The sequence below is a fragment of the Nyctereutes procyonoides genome, unplaced genomic scaffold (genome assembly GCF_905146905.1).
Source record: "Nyctereutes procyonoides isolate TBG_1078 unplaced genomic scaffold, NYPRO_anot_genome, whole genome shotgun sequence".
Classification (NCBI taxonomy): Eukaryota; Metazoa; Chordata; class Mammalia; order Carnivora; family Canidae; genus Nyctereutes; species Nyctereutes procyonoides.
Window position 1 is genome coordinate 21,851,610 of NW_026575036.1, and position 21,749 is coordinate 21,873,358.

Genomic DNA, 21,749 nt, shown 5'->3' on the forward strand with positions numbered 1-21,749 from the left:
GGACTGAGAGATGCAGACGCCCTTACCAAATATTTTTAACCTGGATTTTATCATAAGAAAGTAGCCAGACAAATCTAGACTGTGAGACATTCTACAGGGCATTTGGCTTACATTCTAAAGTGTGTGCAGACATGCACACATATACACAAGGAGAGAGAGAGGACAAGAACGCAAGCATGGCAAAGTGTTATCAACTGGTCAGTTGGTGTATCTAGATGAAGAGTAAACAGTTGTTCATGGTATTATTCTTACAACTTTTCTGTAAATTTGAAAATTTTCAACATAAATAATTTGGAGGCAAACCAGAAAAAAAATGTTAAATTTTTAAATGTTACTTTTCAAACTAATTTTTTAAAGAAATGAGAATGAAAGTGTACGTTTTTCCTTTAATTTAATTGAAATATAAGATCAAAGGAATAATTCTCCAGGTTCATGTACAATATTCTATTTCATTAAGCAGAATGATTTATTAAAAATCATATGGCTAGCAGAGTTATTAAGTCAGGTAGGAAAGTAATATAGCTTAGTAGGTTGAGAGCACACCCTTATGTCAAGTAAGATCTGAATTTGGATCTCAATTTAGATAGAATGTTTTGGCTGTATGGCTATGGGCTGGTTACTTTACCTCTCCACACCTGGTTTTCTCATTAGTAAATTAGCGTTATATTCACAGTATCTTTGAGAATTAAATAAGTTCATGTGGGTGCATTCTGTGGCCCAGTGAGCAGATACTCAGTAAGTACTCGATATATGTTAACTTAGAGTATCATCAGCCTCAGCATCTTTTTCCCTTCTGTCTTCCCAGTTCTCTGTAATTCTTGCTGGGTCTCCGGCCGCCCCTTCCCTTTCGTACTCTAGGAGGAGCTGTGGGCAAGACGGGGAATAATTCCTATTTTCATGTAAAGTCTATTACATACTAATTTTGGTTTCTTGTTATTTGCTTTTAAGGAGATTTGAAGCATTACTTCAAACTGGAAAAAGTCCCACCTGTGAATTACTGTTTGACTGGGGCACCACAAATTGCACAGTTGGTGACCTTGTGGATCTTTTGATTCAAAATGAGTTTTTTGCCCCAGCGAGTCTTTTGCTACCAGGTAAAGTGAGTGTGAGTAGGGCATCGACAATTAGGATGGAAAGGCAAATGGCAGAAATAGGAACATGTCTCCTTACTCCTACTTTTTTCTTCTAGTAGATGAGCCTTATATTTAGAGATTGCTTTTCTTTCTTTCCACCCTCCCTAACTCATATAAGCATCCTAGCCAAGGCACTGCAAACTTTTGCTGCTAAGGAAATAGAAGCTTTGTGATCAAATCTGAGCCCACCGTTCAAGTCAGGTAGTTTTGTGCCAATAGGAAGTTTAGAAGGACAGCAATTAGATTTTGGGGTTAGGTTTTTTTGTTTGCTTGTTTTGTTTGTTTTGGTTCTTTGAGCTCTTGCTTTTTTTTCACCCTCAACTTCCACCCTGTTGGATCTGTGATCATGATTTCCTTACATTATGTGCTGGCAGGTCACTGTCTAGATACCTTCCTCAGAACCTTATTTTTTCCCTTTGATGCCACTTACACCAGTGGTTCTCACTATTGAGTGTGCTTCCCAGAATTGCCTGGGGTTCTTGTTACACAGGTAGATTCTTGGCTCTGTTTCAGACCTCATTATCTGAATTCTTGACTTGGATTATGGCCCCTGTTTTTAAACAAACACTTCAGTGCTTCTGATGTAGGTGGCTCATGGACTTTTTGAAAACACTACCTTACCCTGTCTACTCATCTTTATCCAAAACTTAAAACAAATTCTTCCTAGGTAGCTTCTTGTGTGTGCTATGAGAAAATGGGGTTCACATGTGGAAACTGGAATGCTGTCAACTGAACGGAGTCCTAGTTTAACTTTTTCACAAGCATTTTTTTCTTATGGAAGGACAACTTGTATCTTACTTTGTTTGGCAGATGCTGTTCCTAAAACTCCTAATACAGTACCTTCTAAAGAAGCTGTAACAGTTCAGCAGCAACAGATGCCTCTCAATGGCAAAGACAGGACATTTGTGTTACCTGTGCAGAACTTTGAACAAAACTATATGCCACCTGACTCCTCAAGTCCAGAAAATACAAGTTTAGAAGGTAGTGATACACGTAAGTAACATTGCAGTGCTTTCCGCTGGTGGATTATCATTAAGATCATCACTGCTTTGAAATAAATCTCTCCTTCTGCTCATGCACATGGGCCATAGCTCTTTTACGGGTTTTCTTTTTTCTCTCCTGACTTACTAAACACCATCTGCAATGTATTAGTCAGCATGTTATCAGTGAGTACAGGCAATAGGACATATAAACAACCACAGAAGTATGAAAAAATGTGTAAGTATTTACATAACTTGAAAAGGTCATTTTATCAAAAAATTAAGTGACTAGAGTTTTGGGTGGAGGATCACCAAACAAAATTCTCAAGATAAAGCCTAATTTTTTAATTTAAAAGATAGCTTCACTCTCTCCTATCATGCCTAATCCAAAAATGTGAATATTTGCATATTTATGAAATAATCAGGTTGAGAAAACAATAAAGTTATTAAAACCAGTATCTTTTTTATCAAAATACTTTTTTCCTTATTTTATTGATGTTATAGGTTTTCACAGTTTTTCATTTTATGAATTGAAGAATGTCACAAATAACTTTGATGAGAGACCCATTTCTCTCGGTGGCAACAAGATGGGAGAGGGAGGATTTGGAGTTGTATATAAAGGCTACGTGAACAACAAAACTGTAGCAGTGAAGAAGCTTGCAGCCGTAAGTTATATGTTTAGGAGCAAAAAGAATTAAAAGAAAAGTTGCTTCCTGTTGCACTATATAATAAGCTTTAAATTAATCTTTAGGAAATAGGACAGCCCGGGTGGCTCAGTGGTTTAGCACGGCCTTCAGTCCAGGACATGATCCCAGAGACCTGGGATGAGTACCACATCGGCCTCCCTGCATGGAGCCTACTTCTCCCTCTGCCTGCGTCTCTGCCTCTCTCTCTCTCTCTCTCTCTCTCTCTCTCTCATGAATAAATAAATAAAATCTTTAAAAAAAATAAAAATAAAACAAATCTTTAGGAAATATATTATTTCAGTGCATACTTACTTTAAACTTCAATCTAAACTGGTAGTTCTTAACACTTAAAAAAATTTGTTCAAAGCTATGAATCCTATCCCTACAAAAAGTTATAGACATACATGAATGATTATACATATAATTTTAGAAGAATCACGAAATAAGGTTGAGGAGCCCTGTTCTATCTAGTGCTTCATGCATAATCAAGATGAAAATTGGAAGATATTAAGAAAATTTTGTAAAAATAACTTTCTTATGTTACTTTTCTCATTTTAAAAAAAAAAGGCGTCAGAGCTCCTGGGTGGCTCAGTTGGTTAGGCGTCTGCCTTCAGCTCAGGTCTTAATCCTGGAATTGAGCCTTACATCAAGCTCCCTGCTCACCGGGGAGTCTGCTTCTCCCTCTCCCTTTGCCCCTACCCCTCCGTGTGCTCTCTCTCTCTCTCAAATAAATAAATTAAATCTTTTAAAAACTAAAAGTAAACCATAAAAATAAAGCTTAAAAAATACAATAAGAAAAAAGATTGAAAAAAGTCTTATCTAAATCCTTCATTCCCATTTCTACTAGAGTATTCACCAAGTACTCATTTTGTTATGTTTTGGAGCTGTTATTGTATTCTAGGAATATTCTAGGAATATCCATATAATACATATTTATATGATAAAGATAGTCACCCATTGTCATATATGTTACAAGTACTTTTTCAAGCTTTGTTTTTCTTTTTGCCTTCAAATTTGCTTTTTTGTGTTTTGTTACAGCAAATGTTTTCTTCAGAATATTTATGCAGTGAAGTCTCATATTATTTCATTTTGTTCCTGCAATAACTCAGTAAGGTTTATATGGTTATATGGTTTATGAGCTTTTTTCCACTAGCTAGCTATGGACCTTGGACAAATCATTAAATTTCTAGTTCTCAGTTATTCTATAAAATAGGGAGAATTGGGCAGCCCAGGTGGCTCAGCGGTTTGGTGCCGCATTCAGCCCAGGGCTGACCTGGAGACCCGGGATCGGGTCCCACGTCAGGCTCCCTGCATGGAGCCTGCTTCCCCCTCTGCCTGTGTCTCTGCCTCTCTCTCTCTCTCTCTATTCTCTCTCTCTCATGAATAAATAAATAAAATCTTAAAAATAATAATAATAAAACATAATTTAAAAATAAAATAAAATAAAGTAGGGAGAATTACACCTTATTATATTAAAAAAAGTTACGTCAGCCAGGCAATCTCTTACACCTTGTTCTAGCTTTTGGAGCCTTGACGTTATTGTATTGGATTCTATTATATATTGCTTTGTTTTTTCAGATGGTTGACATTAGTACTGAAGAACTGAAACAGCAGTTTGATCAAGAAATAAAAGTTATGGCAAAGTAAGTTAATTTGGCAATGTGGTATAGTAGAAAAGTGCAGGTCAAGGAGTAGAGGACCTGGTTTCTCACCCATAGTGTGCTATGAACTAGTGATATTTTCAAATATGTAAAATTAAAATAAAGAGTTTAGATTAGAGGAATTCAAAGAATTTTGACTCTTATAATTCTGTGACTACATATATTCACATTCCTGGAGCTGAAACAGGAATTATTTTACATCGTAGCCAAGTTACAAAGGATTTCAGCTATCTTTCATTATTATGTTTGCTGCTTCCAAAATTCATGAGAGATAAATTATAGAGATACAAAACAAACAAACAGTAGAATACTAGGCCCTTGGATATCTTAGCAACACTAACCCAGGAAAGCAGTTATATGCTAGAATGCCTAGAAATGACACAGTACATTTGACAATTGCTGGGCATCATCAAAAAGAGTAAGAGAGAAAAAAAAGAGAGAGAGAGAGAAAAAAGAAAGAGTAAGAGAAACAAATCAGGATTTTATTCTGATACTTATAGTGTGTGTATTTTATGTGTCTGGTCTCACTTAATCCTCATAACAGTTATTATAAGCTCCCTTACCTTTTTATTCAATGATATTTAGAGATATTATGTAACTTGCCTGAGGCCACATAGTAAAAATCGTATCTGATTTTCATACTGAGATCTGTCTGATTCCAGAGCTTGAGCTTTTTCCTTTCTCTTTTTATTAAATTTATTTTTTCACTCCTGAAATGTAATTGATGTACAATGTTATATTAGTTTCAGGTGTACAACACGAATTCGACAATTTTATTCATTACTCCGCACTCACCACAATATGTGTGCTCCCCATCTGTGTCCGTACATTATTGATGTAAATCCTAATGAGATTTACCAATTTATACTCAATTACACCCATTGCTATAAATTACCAATTGTAAGTGCTTAACCTCAAGAAAGAAATAATAGACTGGAATTAATTCAGTCCTACTAAAAATAATGGACGCTGATAAAAAAAAACAAAAACAAAAACAAAAAAAAAAAAAACTTCTTTCTTTCGAGATTTTGTTCCCCCCACTTTTATATCCACTCTGCAATCCTAAAAGTAATTTGTTCAAAGTAGATATTCTAGGAAATACAAGAATGTATATTTAGAATAATAAAAGCCATCTCTTAAATATATCACCAGAGACAGCCATGCCTAATATTTTGATGCATCACTTCACGATGTATGTGTAGCATTTTTCCCATGTCATTAAAAATAATTTTAAAACATTTTGTTATTGTACATTAATTTTAGTATTGTATATTAATTATTTAGCATATATGATGATTATATTTTATTTAACCAGTGCCCTACTTGTTTCTAATTTTCAACATTACAAATTAAAGTTCCTTTCAGTCTCATTGTACATAAATCTTTAAATGCAACCCTCCTTATTCTATTAGGTAGAGTCCTAGAAGAATTACTGGTTCAGAATGCACAAACTTCTTAGAACTTTCCAAATACATGTCCAAATGGCTTTATAAATAAATTATGGTTATTTATGCTCCTACCAGCAATGTATTACAATTTCAAATTTCACCGCTACCTCACCACCACTGAATATTATTCCTGTTTTTTTTAATAAGTACCAATTTCTGGACCTTACTAGAAGAATGACCTGGGCCAATTTTAACTCTCTATTCATCAGTGTTCTTATCTATAAAATAGGGTAGTAATAGTAATAATATTATGAGGATTAAGTGAAACAAAGCAGATAAATCACTTACTGAAGTGCCTTCTATATAGTACAAACTCAGCAAACGTCACCTACTCGGTTTTTAAGATGTGCCAGTTTGATGGAAAATAGAGTACTTACTGTTTTAATTTGCGCTTCTTAAAATATTTATGAGGTAGACTGATTTCAAATTAAAGTCTGATTTGAAATAATGAAATGTCGGAATTTTAGATGATTTGAATCAAAAGAACCAGTAAGCACTGGGACAGAATGTGTATCATGTTCTAAATATATTTCTTGACTCTCCTGTATTTGCTCATTTAATTCTCACAGCATCCATGTTATATAGTAGGGGTTATGATCCACATTTGGTGAAGTTGCTGAGGCTCAGTCAGGTTATCTTATTAACTGTTAATTTTGCCTGTAGGTCAAATATCCAGGGGGTGGCAGAGCTGGACTCTAAACTTAGGACTTTGCCCAGTTCTCTTTCTGCTGTACCACAGATACCTAAGGTTTTGTTATAGTTCAGCTTTCTTTAGTTTTACTCCTTTTGGTAGATAAAGAAACTCAAATTAGGTTATAAATAATAAGATATTTTTAAAGATCAGGTATGTATAAATTAGGTGTGATTAGAGATCAGATGTCTATAAATCAGTGCTTTGGATATGTTAGAAAATTCTTGAAAGGGTTGTCACACCAATTTCAACAAACTTCTTGGAATCTTTTCATAAAAACTATCATTGAAAATTATGTTACAAAAAGGTAAATATCAGCACAGTCCTTAACTAAACTATCACAAGTTCCAAAGTTCTAAATTATTGAGCTTTTTTTTAAAATAGTAAAAGGAGGCGCCTAGCTAGTTCAGTTAGAAGAATATTTGATTCTTGATCTCAGGGTTGTGAGTTCAAGCCTCCCATTGGGTGGAGAGATTACTTAAATAGGAAAAGGATTTGCTTCTAACGTTGATCAGTATTGACTAAAAGAACTGTTTGCAGAAAATTGTAAATGATTACAATAAACATATATAAACATGTTATAAATATATGTATCGTGATATAATGATATGTAGCATATCATTATTGTCTTGCTCTTTTTTTTCTGTTAAAGCTCTAAATTGAATAACCTCCAACCTACAGCTGAATAAATGTATGTATCATAATAATTTTGAATGGAAAATTATTTGTCGTAGGTGTCAGCATGAGAACCTAGTAGAACTGCTTGGTTTCTCAAGTGATGGAGATGACCTCTGCTTAGTGTACGTTTATATGCCCAACGGCTCATTGCTAGACAGGCTGTCTTGCTTGGTAAGATATTTGTTCATCAGATTGTTTGGCTCTCTATTAATGTGTTGGAATACTAACATTCACTTTGTGATAAGATTATTTAAACCACATTAATCTTAATATTTTTCCTACTCTTAGAAAATTAGACAGTTGATAGGTAAACAACTGGGATTGCCATTCTAGTAGATGATAATCTGAAACACAAAATTGTCAGTCAAGACTAGTCTTTGAAGATGCTCTTATATATTTTTTTCAGATAAGAAATGCTAACTCTGGATCTTACTTAGAGATTATTTTTGAATAATTTTTAAGAATTGCAACCCTAAATTCTTCATGAAATAATATCATTTTCAGTAGTTGCTTAGAAAAATGTCCTGTTACATATTTTCTATAGGTTTTTTTAATCCTCTTTTTTTTTAATATGTTGGTTTCTTTCTTCATAAGGATGGTACTCCACCACTTTCTTGGCACATGAGATGCAAGATTGCCCAAGGTGCAGCTAATGGCATCAGTTTTTTACATGAAAACCATCATATTCATAGAGACATTAAAAGGTAAATGCTAGGGCAGCCTGGTAGCTCAGGGGTTTAGCACTGCCTTTGGCCCAGGGTGTGATCCTGGAGACCCGGGATCGAGTCCCATGTCAGGCTCCCTGCATGGAGCCTGCTTCTCCCTCTGCCTGTGTCTCTGCCTCTCTCTCTCTTTCTTTCTCTCTCTCTCTCTCTTTGTGTCTCTCATTGATAAATAAATAAAATCTTTTAAAAAAATAGGTAAATGCTACTCTTAAAAAAGCTTTTGGAAAACCATTTTTAGAGAATAACTTATTCTCACTCTTTCTATTCAATATTCATATGCATATCTTAATTTATAGCACTTCATGAAAGCTCTTCTCATTGATATCTATAATCTCCCTTATTCCAAACCCAGTGACCTATTTTTATTTTATTTTATTATTTTTTTAAGATTTTATTTATTTATTTATTTGACAGAGAGCGAGAGAGCACAAGCAGGGGGAGCAGCAGAGGGAGAGGGAGAAGCAGGCTCCCCACTGAGCAAATGTGGGGCTCCATGTGGGCCTCAATCCCAGAATCCTGGTATCATGAATTGAGTGGAAGGCAGATGTTTAACTGACTGAGCCATCCAGCCACTCCCGCAGTGACCTATTTTAGTACTCATCCTACCTGATTTTTGTTTTGTTTTGTTTTTGTTTTTCTTGACCACTATTGCCTTGTCAAAATTATTTTCTGGATCATCACTATTTTCTGAATCACTTTCATTGCTCCATAGGTACATTTCAATTCTTTTTCTTCTTACATAATTAACAAATACTAGTTGAGCACCTACTATATGGTAGGCACTGTAGATAATATAGTCAAAAGTAGTACTTGTAGTCTTTGACATCAATCATAGATCACTAATAATAGAACTTCAGTAAGTAGTACGTAGTCTTTATATACAGTATTAATGTAAAGAAGAGTTCTCTGAGGAAGTGATATTTTAGCAAAGATCCAAAGAATGAGTAGGAAATAAGTAAGCACAATTTGAGGGTAGCTAAAGAAGGTAGAGAAAAGAGCATTCTAGACAGAAGGAACTACATTTATAAGACCAATGTTGAGAGGGAATGTGGGAGCATGACGAACTACAGAAGGTAAAATGAATGTAGTTTAACTGAATGCAGAAATTGAAGGAATGATTGACATAGATAAAATTATAGAAGTTGGCCTGGAGCTAAACCATACCTTAGTCTATTACAATCTAATAGACTAAGGTATGGACTTTAGTTTTTTGTTGTTGTTGTTTTGTTTTTTTTTTTAAAGATTTTATTTATTCACTCATGGGAGACGCAGAGACGTAGGCAGAGGGAGAAGCAGGCTCCCCACTGGGACCCTGATGCAGGATTCGATCCCAGAACCCTGGGATCAAGCCCTGAGCCAAAGGCAGATGCTCAACCACTGAACTACCCAGGTGTCCCTGGACTTTAGTTTTATCATAAATATAATCAAGTGCCATTGAAAAATTGTAAGTCAGGATGTGACATCTTACTTCAGTTTGGAGAAGATCACTTTGGCTCGAGTGTAGAGAACAGTTTGTCAGAAGGTAGTTAGGAGGCTATTACAGAAATCTGGGTGGTAGCATTTCTTATCAAAAGAAGTGAGAAGATTCCAGAGATTAAGAGGACTTGCTGATACTTTGGTTGCAGAGGGGTCAGGGAGAGGGACATGTCAGGAATGACTCCTGGATTTCTTGCTTCCTGGGTTGCTTTCTGGGATGATTATGGCATAATTCACTTACATAGAAAGCAGTGGAAGAGGACCAGGTTAAAGGCTGAAAATGTGAATGCTCTTTTATACATGTTGTATTTAAGATTCTTTTAAGATATAGAAGTGCAGATGTTAGTGTGATATACAGATATGGAGCTGAAAGAAGTCTGAGCTGAAGATATAAAGTTGTGTATTACTTACATATAGGTGATAATTGAAGATATATTATATGATTGTATTCACTTAAGGAGAGAGAGAGATTAGGAAAAGATCCCAAGGGGTTGGTCCTGAGGAACTTTAAGACTTAATGGCCAAGTAGAAGAGAATGATCTCAAAAAGGAATCTAAGGAAGTAGGCACAGAAAGGTCAGATGAGAACCTAGAGAGTGTGGTACCTGTGAAAACGCGGAAAAAGAGTATTTCCCAAGAGAGACTAGTCAAAAATGTCAGTTGCTTTTTAGAGGTCAAGATGAGGATTGAAAAATAACCCTGTGGTCAGTGCCCTGAAGGTTATCAGTATCTTTACCGAGCCCTACTTCCCCATAGTAATTGGGCAGAAGTCAGCATGTAGTTGAGGAGGTTGCGGGAGCTGGAGAACTGAGATGTGAGTGTAGACAAGTCTTTTACGACATTTAGATAATGAAGGGTGATGGCTGGAAATAATGTGTTATTCAGGAAACGTTCTTAAGATGATGAAGACTAAAGTACATTTTTATGCCTAGGGGAAGAGGGAGGTGATCAAAATAGAAGACAGAAGTGAGATAATTTATGGAGTAGGGTTCCTGCGAATGTAGGAAGGAGTCCAAGTAGAACGGTCAGCCTTAGATAAGCAACAGGTGTCCCTTACGTATCAGTGTATTTCCTCATGTTCTCACCTCCTGTCTCTTCCCACAACGTGTTCTTGCTGACATTATATTGACTTACGTGCTATCTATGTATGGGTTCCTCTCAAATCTGTATCGTCAGTCTCTGATCCTATATTCTCAGTATCTCCAGACCAAAAACACCTCACCTGATGTCCCACAGCTGCCTCTAAGTTAACATGTCAGAAATCAAATTCATTTTCTCTTCCAAACCAAAGTCTTCCTCCTATATTCCCTTCCTGATCAAATGAAGTCACCATTCATCCTGTCTCCCAAGCTAAAGACTTTCTCATTCCTCATATCATATTCATTACAAAATTCACTGAATATGCCTCAAAATTCTCAGCTCCTTTCCCCAGCTCCTACAGTATCATTTCTTTGTCCAGACTCTCACTCTCATTTGCTTTATTACATACAAGCTTTCCTGGTCAGCCTTTAACCAGTCTGTTCCAGTTCTCATCTATTCACTCCTACACTGCCAGGTTATGTTCTTAAAAATCAAGTCTAACAGCACCAATTCCTTACTATTAAACATTTTTGCTACTGTCCTGCTCTCACGGGATCAAGTCAATATTCTCTCCATGTTTCATTGGCACCAGTTTCTTGAAATTGATAGGTTTTTATGTTTTCATCACTATGTACATGTTGCTGCATTTGCCTGAAATGCGTTTTTTCACCTTCATTTAACCCTCATCTTCTCATAATCCTTCAAGACTAAGCACACTGTTCACCTTTCTCCAGTTCTTCCACGCATGTAGTTTTTCTCTCAGCATTTTGTACCTAATATCACCATTATGGAGTATTTATTGGATTTTTAAAAAAATATTTGTGTACTTTTGTCACAGACAGGATTTGAAAACCCCCCTCAATGCAAGACTGAGCTTAAATACCATTATACATAATGAGTCCTTGATAAAGTTTTATTGAATGCAACTATGTGTGCATGAGTTGAATGTGTGTAATGAATGGATGAAGACCTTTTAACCATGTTCTTTTCTCTTTGAAAGATTTCAATAGTACAAAAAAAAAAGAATAACACTTGAAACTAATATAACACTGCGTGTTAACTATACTGGAATTAAAATATACTGGAATTAAAATAAAAACTTAAAAAAATAATAAATAAATGAATAATTGAGAGACTTTGGTTGGAAATTTATATTTAAATGAGTTGAGAAATGTTAGGAAAGGAATAGGAATTGTGCTTTAGGAGACTGAGGGAAATTTCCCGTGTGATAAATTCACTGTGAAATAATGAAAACACCTTTCACTAATGCAGACAGTTTTATTTCATTTTTATTCTCCTAAAATTTTTCCTCAAGAAACAAAAAGAAAACAATCTTTCCTCTTTCGCTTTAATCTGAAATCTAGATTTACTTATACAATATCAGGCTTTTACGATGTGGGTTATGAAATGGTATACTCTAAATATGTACGTATGTTGTGTATTACGTAAACATGAACTGTTTGACTTACTTGAAAAGGAAAATATTTTTTTCTTCAAGCTTTACATTTTTTTCTCAGTGCAAATATCCTACTAGATGAAGACTTTACAGCCAAAGTATCTGACTTTGGGCTTGCCCGGGCTTCTGAGAAATTTGCCCAGACAGTGATGACTAGCAGAATTGTGGGCACAACAGCTTATATGGCACCTGAGGCTTTACGAGGAGAAATAACACCCAAATCTGACATCTACAGCTTTGGTGTGGTGAGTTTCACATATATAATCAGCAAAAATAATCATCCTGGCTATAACTGTGAAATGGAAGTAGAATATTTTGAACACACCTGTCTTGCTTAGCTCTCTCATGTAAATGTGCATATTGTTTACTTTAACCCTTAGTTAAATGAGAAAGCTTATAAAAGCTTCTCCAAAGTTGTAGAACGTTTTTAAATTGATTTCTAAAGTTACTGCAAGAAATGACATTTTTACCACACTATCCTCATGAATTAGTAGGAAGCTTAAATTAAATCAGTGCATAAAACAAATCATGTCATACAGCACACATTTAGTGTCATATTTTTTAAATGAAATTTTTCTTTTAAAGATTTATTTATTTATTCATGAGAGACACACACACACACACACACACAGACACGACAGACAGAGAGAGAGAGAGAGAGAGAGGCAGAGACATAGGCAGAGGGAGAAGTAGGCTTCTCGCAGGGAGCCTAAAGCGGGACTCGAGCCCGGATCCCGGGATCACGACCTGAGCCGAAGGCAGGTGCCTAACCGCTGAGCCACCTTGGCATCCCTAAATGAAATATTTTTTTAAAAGACATACACTTTGGCATTTTCTAATCTACTGTCTTTGCCAAATAACTTTTAAGATGGAATGAGCAGAAACAGTTGGAGAAATCAGGTTCTACTTCATCTTATATGTTTCCTATATGGAAATTTAACTTCCCAGCACTGGGAAGTTAAGGCATACAGTTATAGGATATACCTAAAATTTAGAAAATATTATTCTAAAAGGCAGAGAAAATTATTTTGGGAAGAATGCCCTGCAAGACAGGAGAAGGAATGTCCCGAACATAGACTGATGAGTGGATCTTATTGTTTAATAAGATGCCAGTAGAAAAGTACTGCTCATGCGGATTGGTGGAACCCAAGATTCCTGTGAAGGAATGATGGTGAGAAATGACCCCAGCTCATAACCTTCCTACTTTAATGCCTAAAAGGCATAATGCAATGTGTGGAAATGAGCAATCAGATTTCTTTTTTTTTTTAAGATTTTTTTTATTTATTCATGAGAGAGAGAGAGGCAGCGACATAGGCAGAGGAAGAAGTAGGCTCCCTGTAGGGGCCTGATGTGGGACTCAATCCCAGGACCCCAGGATCATGATCTGAGCGGAAGGCAGACACTCAACCACTGACCCACTCAGGTGTCCCAATAATTATATTTCATAATCAAGATCTATATTCTTTCCATATGTTTTCTTGAGTGTTACAGTAATAGTTTTTTTTTGTCTTCATAGGTTTTATTAGAAATAATAACTGGACTTCCAGCTGTAGATGAACACCGTGAGCCTCAGTTATTGGTAATTGATCTATTTTTTTCCAGTCCTTTTTTCTTTGCATTTACAATCTAAATTTATTTGGGTAAATTTGGCATCTAGCAATGTCTTTTCCTATTGGCAATCTTTTCCTTGGCAATTACATAGTGGCATATGGAAAGAGCATCATATTTCTAATCTCAGCTCTGCCACAAAGTATTTCTGAAGCTTGAAAAAGTCACTTATATGTTCTATGTTCTGGGTAAAACCAGAATAGAACTATATAATTTTTTAGTCCTTCTGCAGTATATTTTCATTTTGTTACTTTCAGGGTGATTACTAACAGCTTTTTTAGCTCAGAGAGGAAAAACAATATGGCTTCTATTCAGATTTGTATCAGAATGGAGTTGCTAGTAAAATTTTCTATCTGTTTCCAGTATGGAGTATTTTGTTTATAAAAGTTATAACTGAGCACATTACCTATGTGTCATATTAGGCATTCATTGGCACTTACATAAATAGACTAACACCTGAATGCTAAAAGTATGCCTGAATGCTAAAATTATGTCTTGCCCTTTTTTTTTTCTGTATAGTAAATTTTAAGAACTTAGTGGGTCTTTTTATAAAAGTAAAGATTTACAGAAATCTTTTGTAATCAAAAGATTACAGAAATACTAGCATGTGTAAGTCTTTCTTGAAACCAGTTAAATAACTACACTGACTTGATTCTAATTTATGTATTTTAATGAGGCAAACCAGTGACAAATTCAGATAATATATGTATAACAGATTATTTCCCTAGAATGGAAATTAGAAAGTCAAAAGGGATGATATATTTGCTCAAGGGCTTGGGGCCACACTCTTAAGAAAAGCCATAAGTAATATGATATCTATATACTATAATACTGATACTGATGTCTCTTACTAAAAAATACATTATAAATCTTTCCATGGTTCCCTAGATGTGTAGTAATGCAGTATAACTTATTATATAACATTTCACATTGAAGTATATTTATAGAACATGTTATTGTCCAAAGTTATTATTTGCATAATATCTGGATTTTTTAATAGTAGTACATAGTGATATTTTGTCCTCATCACAGAAATAAAATTATATGTCCCATTGGATGTTGAGCATCAGGATGGAAGCCTGAGCTGCAGATAGAGTTTTGGGGCCATTAGTACCCAGGCATAGGTAAAGTTTTGGGTGTGAATTAGATTATACAGAGAAAGTGTGTAAATTAAAATACAGAAGGACAGTAAATAAATAAATAAACAAACTCTTTTTTTCTACCTTGTAATTTTTTATATTTTTAAGGAAAGCCTGCCTGTCTACAGGCCTAAATCTTTTTCCATGAGACTTTTTCCGCCTTCAAAATGCTATTAAAGCCTCAAACCTGTAGTTTGAGTAAGGGTGAAATACAGAAAAACACAGAATCCATCTCAGTCATAATTTTACACATGATCACATACTAGTGAAAAATCATAAAACTTTAAGGATGTTTATACTCTTTGACTTATTCTTTTTTAAAAATTTTTTTATTTATTTATGATAGTCACAGAGAGAGAGAGAGAGAGAGAGGCAGAGACACAGGCAGAGGGAGAAGCAGGCTCCATGCACCTGGAGCCTGACGTGGGATTCGATCCCGGATCTCCAGGATCGCGCCCTGGGCCAAAGGCAGGCGCCAAACCGCTGCGCCACCCAGGGATCCCTCTTTGACTTATTCTTAAATTTTGAATGCACTATAACTATAAAGTAATAAGATTTTATTACAAGTATAACCAAAAGGGAGTGATCTTTGAAAGAACTCACTAGACTCTGCCATCATTATTATTTTCAGGGCTACTGCTCAACCCACTACATCATCCTTGTCCTACGCCTCTCTCACTATACAGTACTTTTTTTTATCATAGCCCTGTCCCCTTTTTCCTTTTCCCTTTTTCATTTCACTTTGATTCAATAATTTGAGTACCCATAGAGAAGTTTGCCTGTACAAGTAGCAGGAGTCTGGGTCTAGAAATTGGAATCTCATTATCAGGAGCACACCAAGAGGCAAATCACTCTAAAAATAAAAAATAAATAAAAATAAAGAAGCAGCAGCAAATCACCCTGTGATGGCAACCTAGTAAATGCTGCCAGTGGGAATAGGAAAGCAATTAGCTCAGCAGCATAAATACAAAACCAAAGGCAAATGGCCGAAGGTATCTAAAAAGTGTGTGTATATATATATATCTATGTCTGAATAAATGCATTAATAAATAAATCGGGTTTCTCCTGTATGTCTTTAACTCTTAGTAAGTTTATAAGAATAGTAAAATAAGAGTATGTGTTATTATGAAGTAGATTAAATCATTCCATTTACATTCTGATATCTTTCTCTTTTATTTGAAACTCTGACTAAAGTTTTAACATTTGTTTTAAAGCTAGATATTAAAGAAGAAATTGAGGATGAAGAAAAGACAATTGAAGACTATATTGATCCGAAGATGAATGACACTGATCCCACTTCCATTGAAACTATGTACTCTGTTGCTAGTCAATGCTTGCATGAAAAGAAAAATAAGAGACCAGACATTAAGAAGGTACTAATTTTTTTATATTTATTTTAAAAATGAAGGAGGTGGGGTTCATCTTTTTTTTCTAAGTGTATATTTCAAACTATTTAATACAGGTTTTTTTTTTTTCTTTCTTTATGAAAGGTTCAACAGCTGCTGCAAGACTTGACAGCTTCTTAAAACTTTACTGGAATAGACTCTTGGTTTTTGTGTAGACCTATCTATACCATTTTTTAAACTAAATTTTTTTTTGGAAACATTCTTTTTTACATTTAACAAGGCAGCATGGAGCAGTGCAGTGGTTATTAAAGCTTATATAAAACCCCCAACATGTATAGAATAAACAAAAGTCAAGCCACGGTATCAACCCTAAGTCCTACTTCATTAGTGTCACCCTCAGTTCTCCAGTAATCCCTGATACCTCTCCTCGGAACTCCACCAAACATGGGTTGAAAACTATAGAATTAGCAACAAACAGGACTGGACCACAGGGTGAAAAGACCCCAGACCAAAGCCCAACTCCACTACTAATTTGCTGTAGAGCTTGGACAATCCCTTAACAGCTTTGAGCTTTGCTTCCCCCCCCACACACCCCACCCCCACTGGTAGCATTAGGCTAATACCTACTGTGCTTCTCTGACAGGTAGTCATGAAAATCAAATAATGCAGAATATGTACAAGCACTTTGTAACATGATATACCAGTTTGTAAAGTGACGTAAAATTAAAAGTTTATGTAGATGTTTATACAATCCAATTACAGTCATTTGTGTATAGGATCATGTTTGCAGTGTGCTATTTTAAGCAATCATTCACCACTAACCAAATATGCCCTGATGTTATTCCCATGATGATATGGTCAATACTAGACTATGTTACCTGGCAAAATTGAAGGAATTTAGCAGATGTTGTTATGGTCCCTAATCTGCTGACTTTGAGTATCAACAGAGAGACTGATGAGTGGGCCTGACCTAATAAAGTGAGATTCTCCTGTGGGCCTTGAAGAAGTAAGCTACCGTGTTGTAAGAAAGCCACATTGGCTAAAACCTAAGGATGGCCTACTAGGCTAAGACTACCTTCCTAAGGTTAGTCAGCAATAAAAAACTGGGAACCTGGGTCATATAACCACAAGAAAGTGAATTCTTCTAAAAAGAACAACTTTTTCTTCCCATATTTCTGACCCACTGGTTTGCTAGCGAGCCAACTAAAAATTTTTGACTTTAAATTTCCCTCACTATGCTCTATGAGAACCAAGGAGGTAATGGGAACAATTAGTAAATGTTTTGCCTTACCTTTCTGAAATATAATTAAGAGAAATTTAAGACATTCTAAAGCATTTATTTCTCTATGTACTTTCTGGTTCTGTAACCATACAAAATGGCCATAGATCTCAGCTATCTGTAGTCCTTTTTTTTTTCACTTTCAAAACACAAGCATACCTCAGAGATATTGTGAATTCAGCTCCAGACCACCACAATAAAGTGAGTATCATGATAAAATGAGTCAAATAAATTTTTTGATTTGCCAATGCATATAAAAGTTATGTTTACACTATACTGTAGTCTATTAACTGTGCAATAGCATTATGTCTGAAAAATAATGTACAGGGGATCCCTGGGTGGCTCAGCGGTTTAGCGCCTCCCTTCAGCCCAGGGTGTGATCCTGGAGACCCGGGATCGAGTCCCGCATTGGGCTCCCTGCATGGAGCCTGCTTCTCCCTCTGCCTGTGTCTCTGCCTCTGTGTGTGTGTGTGTGTCTCTCATGAATAAAGAAATAAATAAAATCTTAAAAAAATTAATGTACATACCTTAACTTAAAAAATACTTTATTACTAGAAAATGCTAGGTATCATCTGAGCTTGAAGGGAGTTATAATCTTTTTGTTGGTGAAGGGTCTCGCCTCCATGTTGATGGCTGCTGATTGATCAGGGTGGTGATTGCTGAATGCTGGAGTGGCTGTGGCAATTTCTTAAATGAAGCTTACCCTATCAATTGACTCTTCCTTTTACAAACAATTTCCTTATAGCATGCCATGCTGCTTGATAGCATTTTTACCTACATTAGAACTTTTCTTAAAATTGGAGTCAATCTTCTCATACCCTGCCACTGCTTTATCAACTAGGTTGATTTAATACTCTAAGTGTTTTGTTATCATTTCAACAATCTTCACAGCATCTTTACCAGGAGTAGATTTCATCTCAAGAAACTACTTCCCTAAGAAGCAACTCCTCATTTGTTACAGTTTTATCATGTGTTGCAGAAATTTAGTCACAGCCTAAGACTCTACTTATAATTCTAGCTCTCTTGCTTTTTCCATCACATCTGCAGTTACTTACTCCACAGAAGTTTTAAACCCCCCAAAGTCATCCATGAGGGTGAGAATCAACTTTCGTCATGTCAGCAATAAGACCATTTCACTTTCTTATCATTCATGTGTTCACTATAGTAGAACTTTCAATTTCCTTCAAGAACTTACGCTGTGCATTCACAACTTAGCTAAATGATGCAAGAGTCCTAGCTTTTGGTCTGTATCAGCTTTTGACATGTCTTTCCTGCTAACCTTAATCATTTCTAGCTTTTGATTTAAAGTAAGAGCTGTGTGACACTTCCTTTCACCTGAACACTTATAGGCCATATACTAATTTGCCTAATTTCAATAGTGTGTATCTCAGGGAATAAGAAGGCCTGAGAAGAGGGAGAGAGATGGGGGAACAGTAGATTAGTAGAACAGTCAGAGTACACACAACCTTTATCACTAATTTTGCTGTCTTATATGGGCACTATAATTGGTGCCTCAAAACAATGACAATCATAACATCAAAGGTCACTGACCACAGATCACCATAACAAATATACTAATAATTAAAAGTTTGGAATATTTAAGAATTACCAAAATGTGGCACACAGAAACACAAAGTGAGCAAATACTGTTGGAAAAATGGTGCTGATAGACTTACTTGACCTGGGGTTGCCATAAATCTTCTTCATTTTATAAAAGCTGCAATATCTGCAAAATGAAATAAAATGATTTATGCCTATATGTATGTATTTTATTTTTTTCTAGCTTTATTATGGTATAATTGCCAAAATTATATAACTTCAGGTATTCAATGTGATGTTTTGGTATCTGTGCATATTGTGAAATAATTACCACAATCAAGCTAATTAACACAACCATCACTTCACATGGTTACCTTTTTTTATTTTTTGGTGTGGTAAGCACATTTAAGATCTACTCTCATAGCAAATATTAGTATACAATACAGTATTATTAACTATAATCATCAACCTATACATTAGATCCCCAGAACTGAGTCATTTTATAACTAAAAGTTTTTATTCTGTGACCAACCTCTCCCCATACACCTTTAAAGTTTGTACTATTCTACTGTAAGAGTGGACACAGAAAGGAATGTCTTTTTAATCATTCAAATTCTTTTTTTTTAAATCATTCAAATTCTAATCTCAAAAATGAAGATCAACATGGAGACAAAGGCAATGAATCTCCAAAATTAATGCTAAGATTTCATTCCCCTGATGAAATTAGGAACAAAATCACCTCATGAAATACTCTGACCTAAAATAATAATTAACAAATAAAATTAAATCAACAATATTCATTGTCATCTTCAATAGTCCAGACACTTACAAAAGCAATAAACATATAATAATGAACAATACAAAGTCCTTGTTTCCTAGGAGCTTTCTCCCAGGAGAAAGTCACCAAGACTTTTGTCTTTCGTTTGATGGAGATGAGACACAAGTTGATAATATACAAGTAAATAAAACAAGATCAGGTCGTGATAAGTATAAAGGAAACATTAAAACTAGGTATTGTGATAGATTCCCTTGGCTAAAAAGCTTTAACAACACCCAAGCACAAACAAACAAAAAAAAACCTACCGGCGTATAGTCTCAGAAATGATAGGCATGTATTGTAACTTAGAAAAAAGAAGATAAAAAATCTAAACTGAATCAAGTTTTCTGTGTTTGACTGTATTATCAGAGGCCTTTAGGTTAGCAATGATCCAAGGATAAGACTTCATCACAAAATTTCTACTACTATCCTGGGGCAAGGAGTATTGTCTTTCAGATTATGTCAGGTATTGTCCTCTACTAGGCTATTTGTGCATCAGGGTAGTTTGTTGAATATAGTTAAGGTTATCTAACTATCTGTTTGCTAGCATTAACTCCATACTTACCTAGCAGCCTTTTCTTTTTTTCTTTTCTTTTCTTTTTTTTAGCAGCCTTTTCTTTCCATTTTGATTTCTTGCCTGGATTTGCCTTTTGAAAGATTATGCACAATTACAACCTACATATCAGTTTCTGTTGCAGAGTATCTTTTTATGATTAGTAAAATCACGTTCTTGTTTACACCTAAGTCCTTTGAAAGTTTAGATAGCATGAATGAACTCTTCATGATTGATCAGCTCAGGCTGACCTGCAATTCTAAAATTTAAACTTTAGACTTTGAGTTACCCTTTCTTCTACTATAGCCATTCTAATAGCAAATGGTGTTTCAGCCTCTTTTTAGAATTAAAAAGTAGCAACAATCCAGCAATTACACTACTAGGTATTTACCCAAAGAATACAAAAATATTAATTCAAATGGATACATGCACCCCAATGTTTATAGCAGCATTACCTACAATAGCCATATTATGGAACCAGTCCAAATGTTCATCGACTGATGAATGGATAAAGAAGAGATGTGTATATATATATATATATATATATATATATATATACACATAATGGAATTTTAGCCATCAAGAATGAAATCTTGCCATTTGCAACAATGTGAATGGAACTAGAGTGTATTCTGCTAAGCAAAATAAGTCAGAGAAAGAGAAATACTATATGATTTCACTCACATATGGAATTTAAGAAACAAATATGGGGGTCGGGAGAGGAGAGAAAAGACAAACCAAGACTCTTAACTATAGAGAACAAACTCATAGTTACCAGAGGGGAGGTGGGTGGGAGGATGGGTTAAATAGGTAATACAGATTAAGGAGTGCACTTGTAATGAGCACCAAGTGTTGTATGTAAGTGATGAATCACTCTTGTACACCTAAAACTAGTATTACCTTGTGTTAATTAACTGGAATTTAAATACAAACTTTTTAAAAACTATAGCTAACATTATGTAGTAACGATTTTGCAATATACAAGTATATTAAATCACTGTACACCTTAAGGTTATACATTTTATGTTGATTATATCTCAATAAAGCTGGAAAAGAAAAAGTTTAAAAGTTAAGCAAGGAAGTGCTTACTTAGATCCTCCTCCCCTTTGTAAAATGTCTAAATAATGACAATTTTTATTATACAGTGAGGTATATTCCCATCACATATTTTAGAAGAAGACTAACGCTCTTCTTTATAGTGAAAACACAGTTTGACTATTATAAGTTAGTGAGTGGCATTTAAAAATATGCTGAAATACTGACCAATAGCTTTTTCCAAAAAAGAAAAAGTCAATGTCACTTCCATTAACGGCATTCTTTGGACAAATATTTTTAAAATAAATTCATAAGTTAGTAGAGAAAACATGCAATAGCTTACTCTGTTAAACATACTAGGAAAACCTGTAGCAAGTTGTTTTTGTTTTGTTTTGTTTTTTGCCAAGAAATGTCAATAAT

At 35.0% G+C, this 21,749-nt stretch overlaps 1 protein-coding gene across 3 annotated transcripts in view; it reads left to right on the forward strand.

Moving 5' to 3' along the window:
- Positions 1-20,828, forward strand: part of IRAK4 (interleukin 1 receptor associated kinase 4) — a 31,046-nt gene extending 10,218 nt beyond the window's left edge. For 2 of the 3 annotated variants that reach the window (XM_055318850.1, XM_055318849.1), the window contains 10 exons: positions 949-1,094; positions 1,944-2,126; positions 2,618-2,778; positions 4,378-4,442; positions 7,334-7,448; positions 7,872-7,981; positions 12,075-12,258; positions 13,530-13,592; positions 15,975-16,133; positions 16,251-20,828. In XM_055318850.1, the coding sequence (XP_055174825.1) occupies positions 949-1,094; positions 1,944-2,126; positions 2,618-2,778; positions 4,378-4,442; positions 7,334-7,448; positions 7,872-7,981; positions 12,075-12,258; positions 13,530-13,592; positions 15,975-16,133; positions 16,251-16,286 (1,222 nt within the window). In that variant the 3' untranslated portion in view covers positions 16,287-20,828. The remainder of the gene's footprint in view (positions 1-948; positions 1,095-1,943; positions 2,127-2,617; positions 2,779-4,377; positions 4,443-7,333; positions 7,449-7,871; positions 7,982-12,074; positions 12,259-13,529; positions 13,593-15,974; positions 16,134-16,250) is intronic. The other variant, XM_055318851.1, reaches the window with a different exon arrangement.
- The last annotated feature ends 921 nt before the right edge of the window (positions 20,829-21,749 follow it).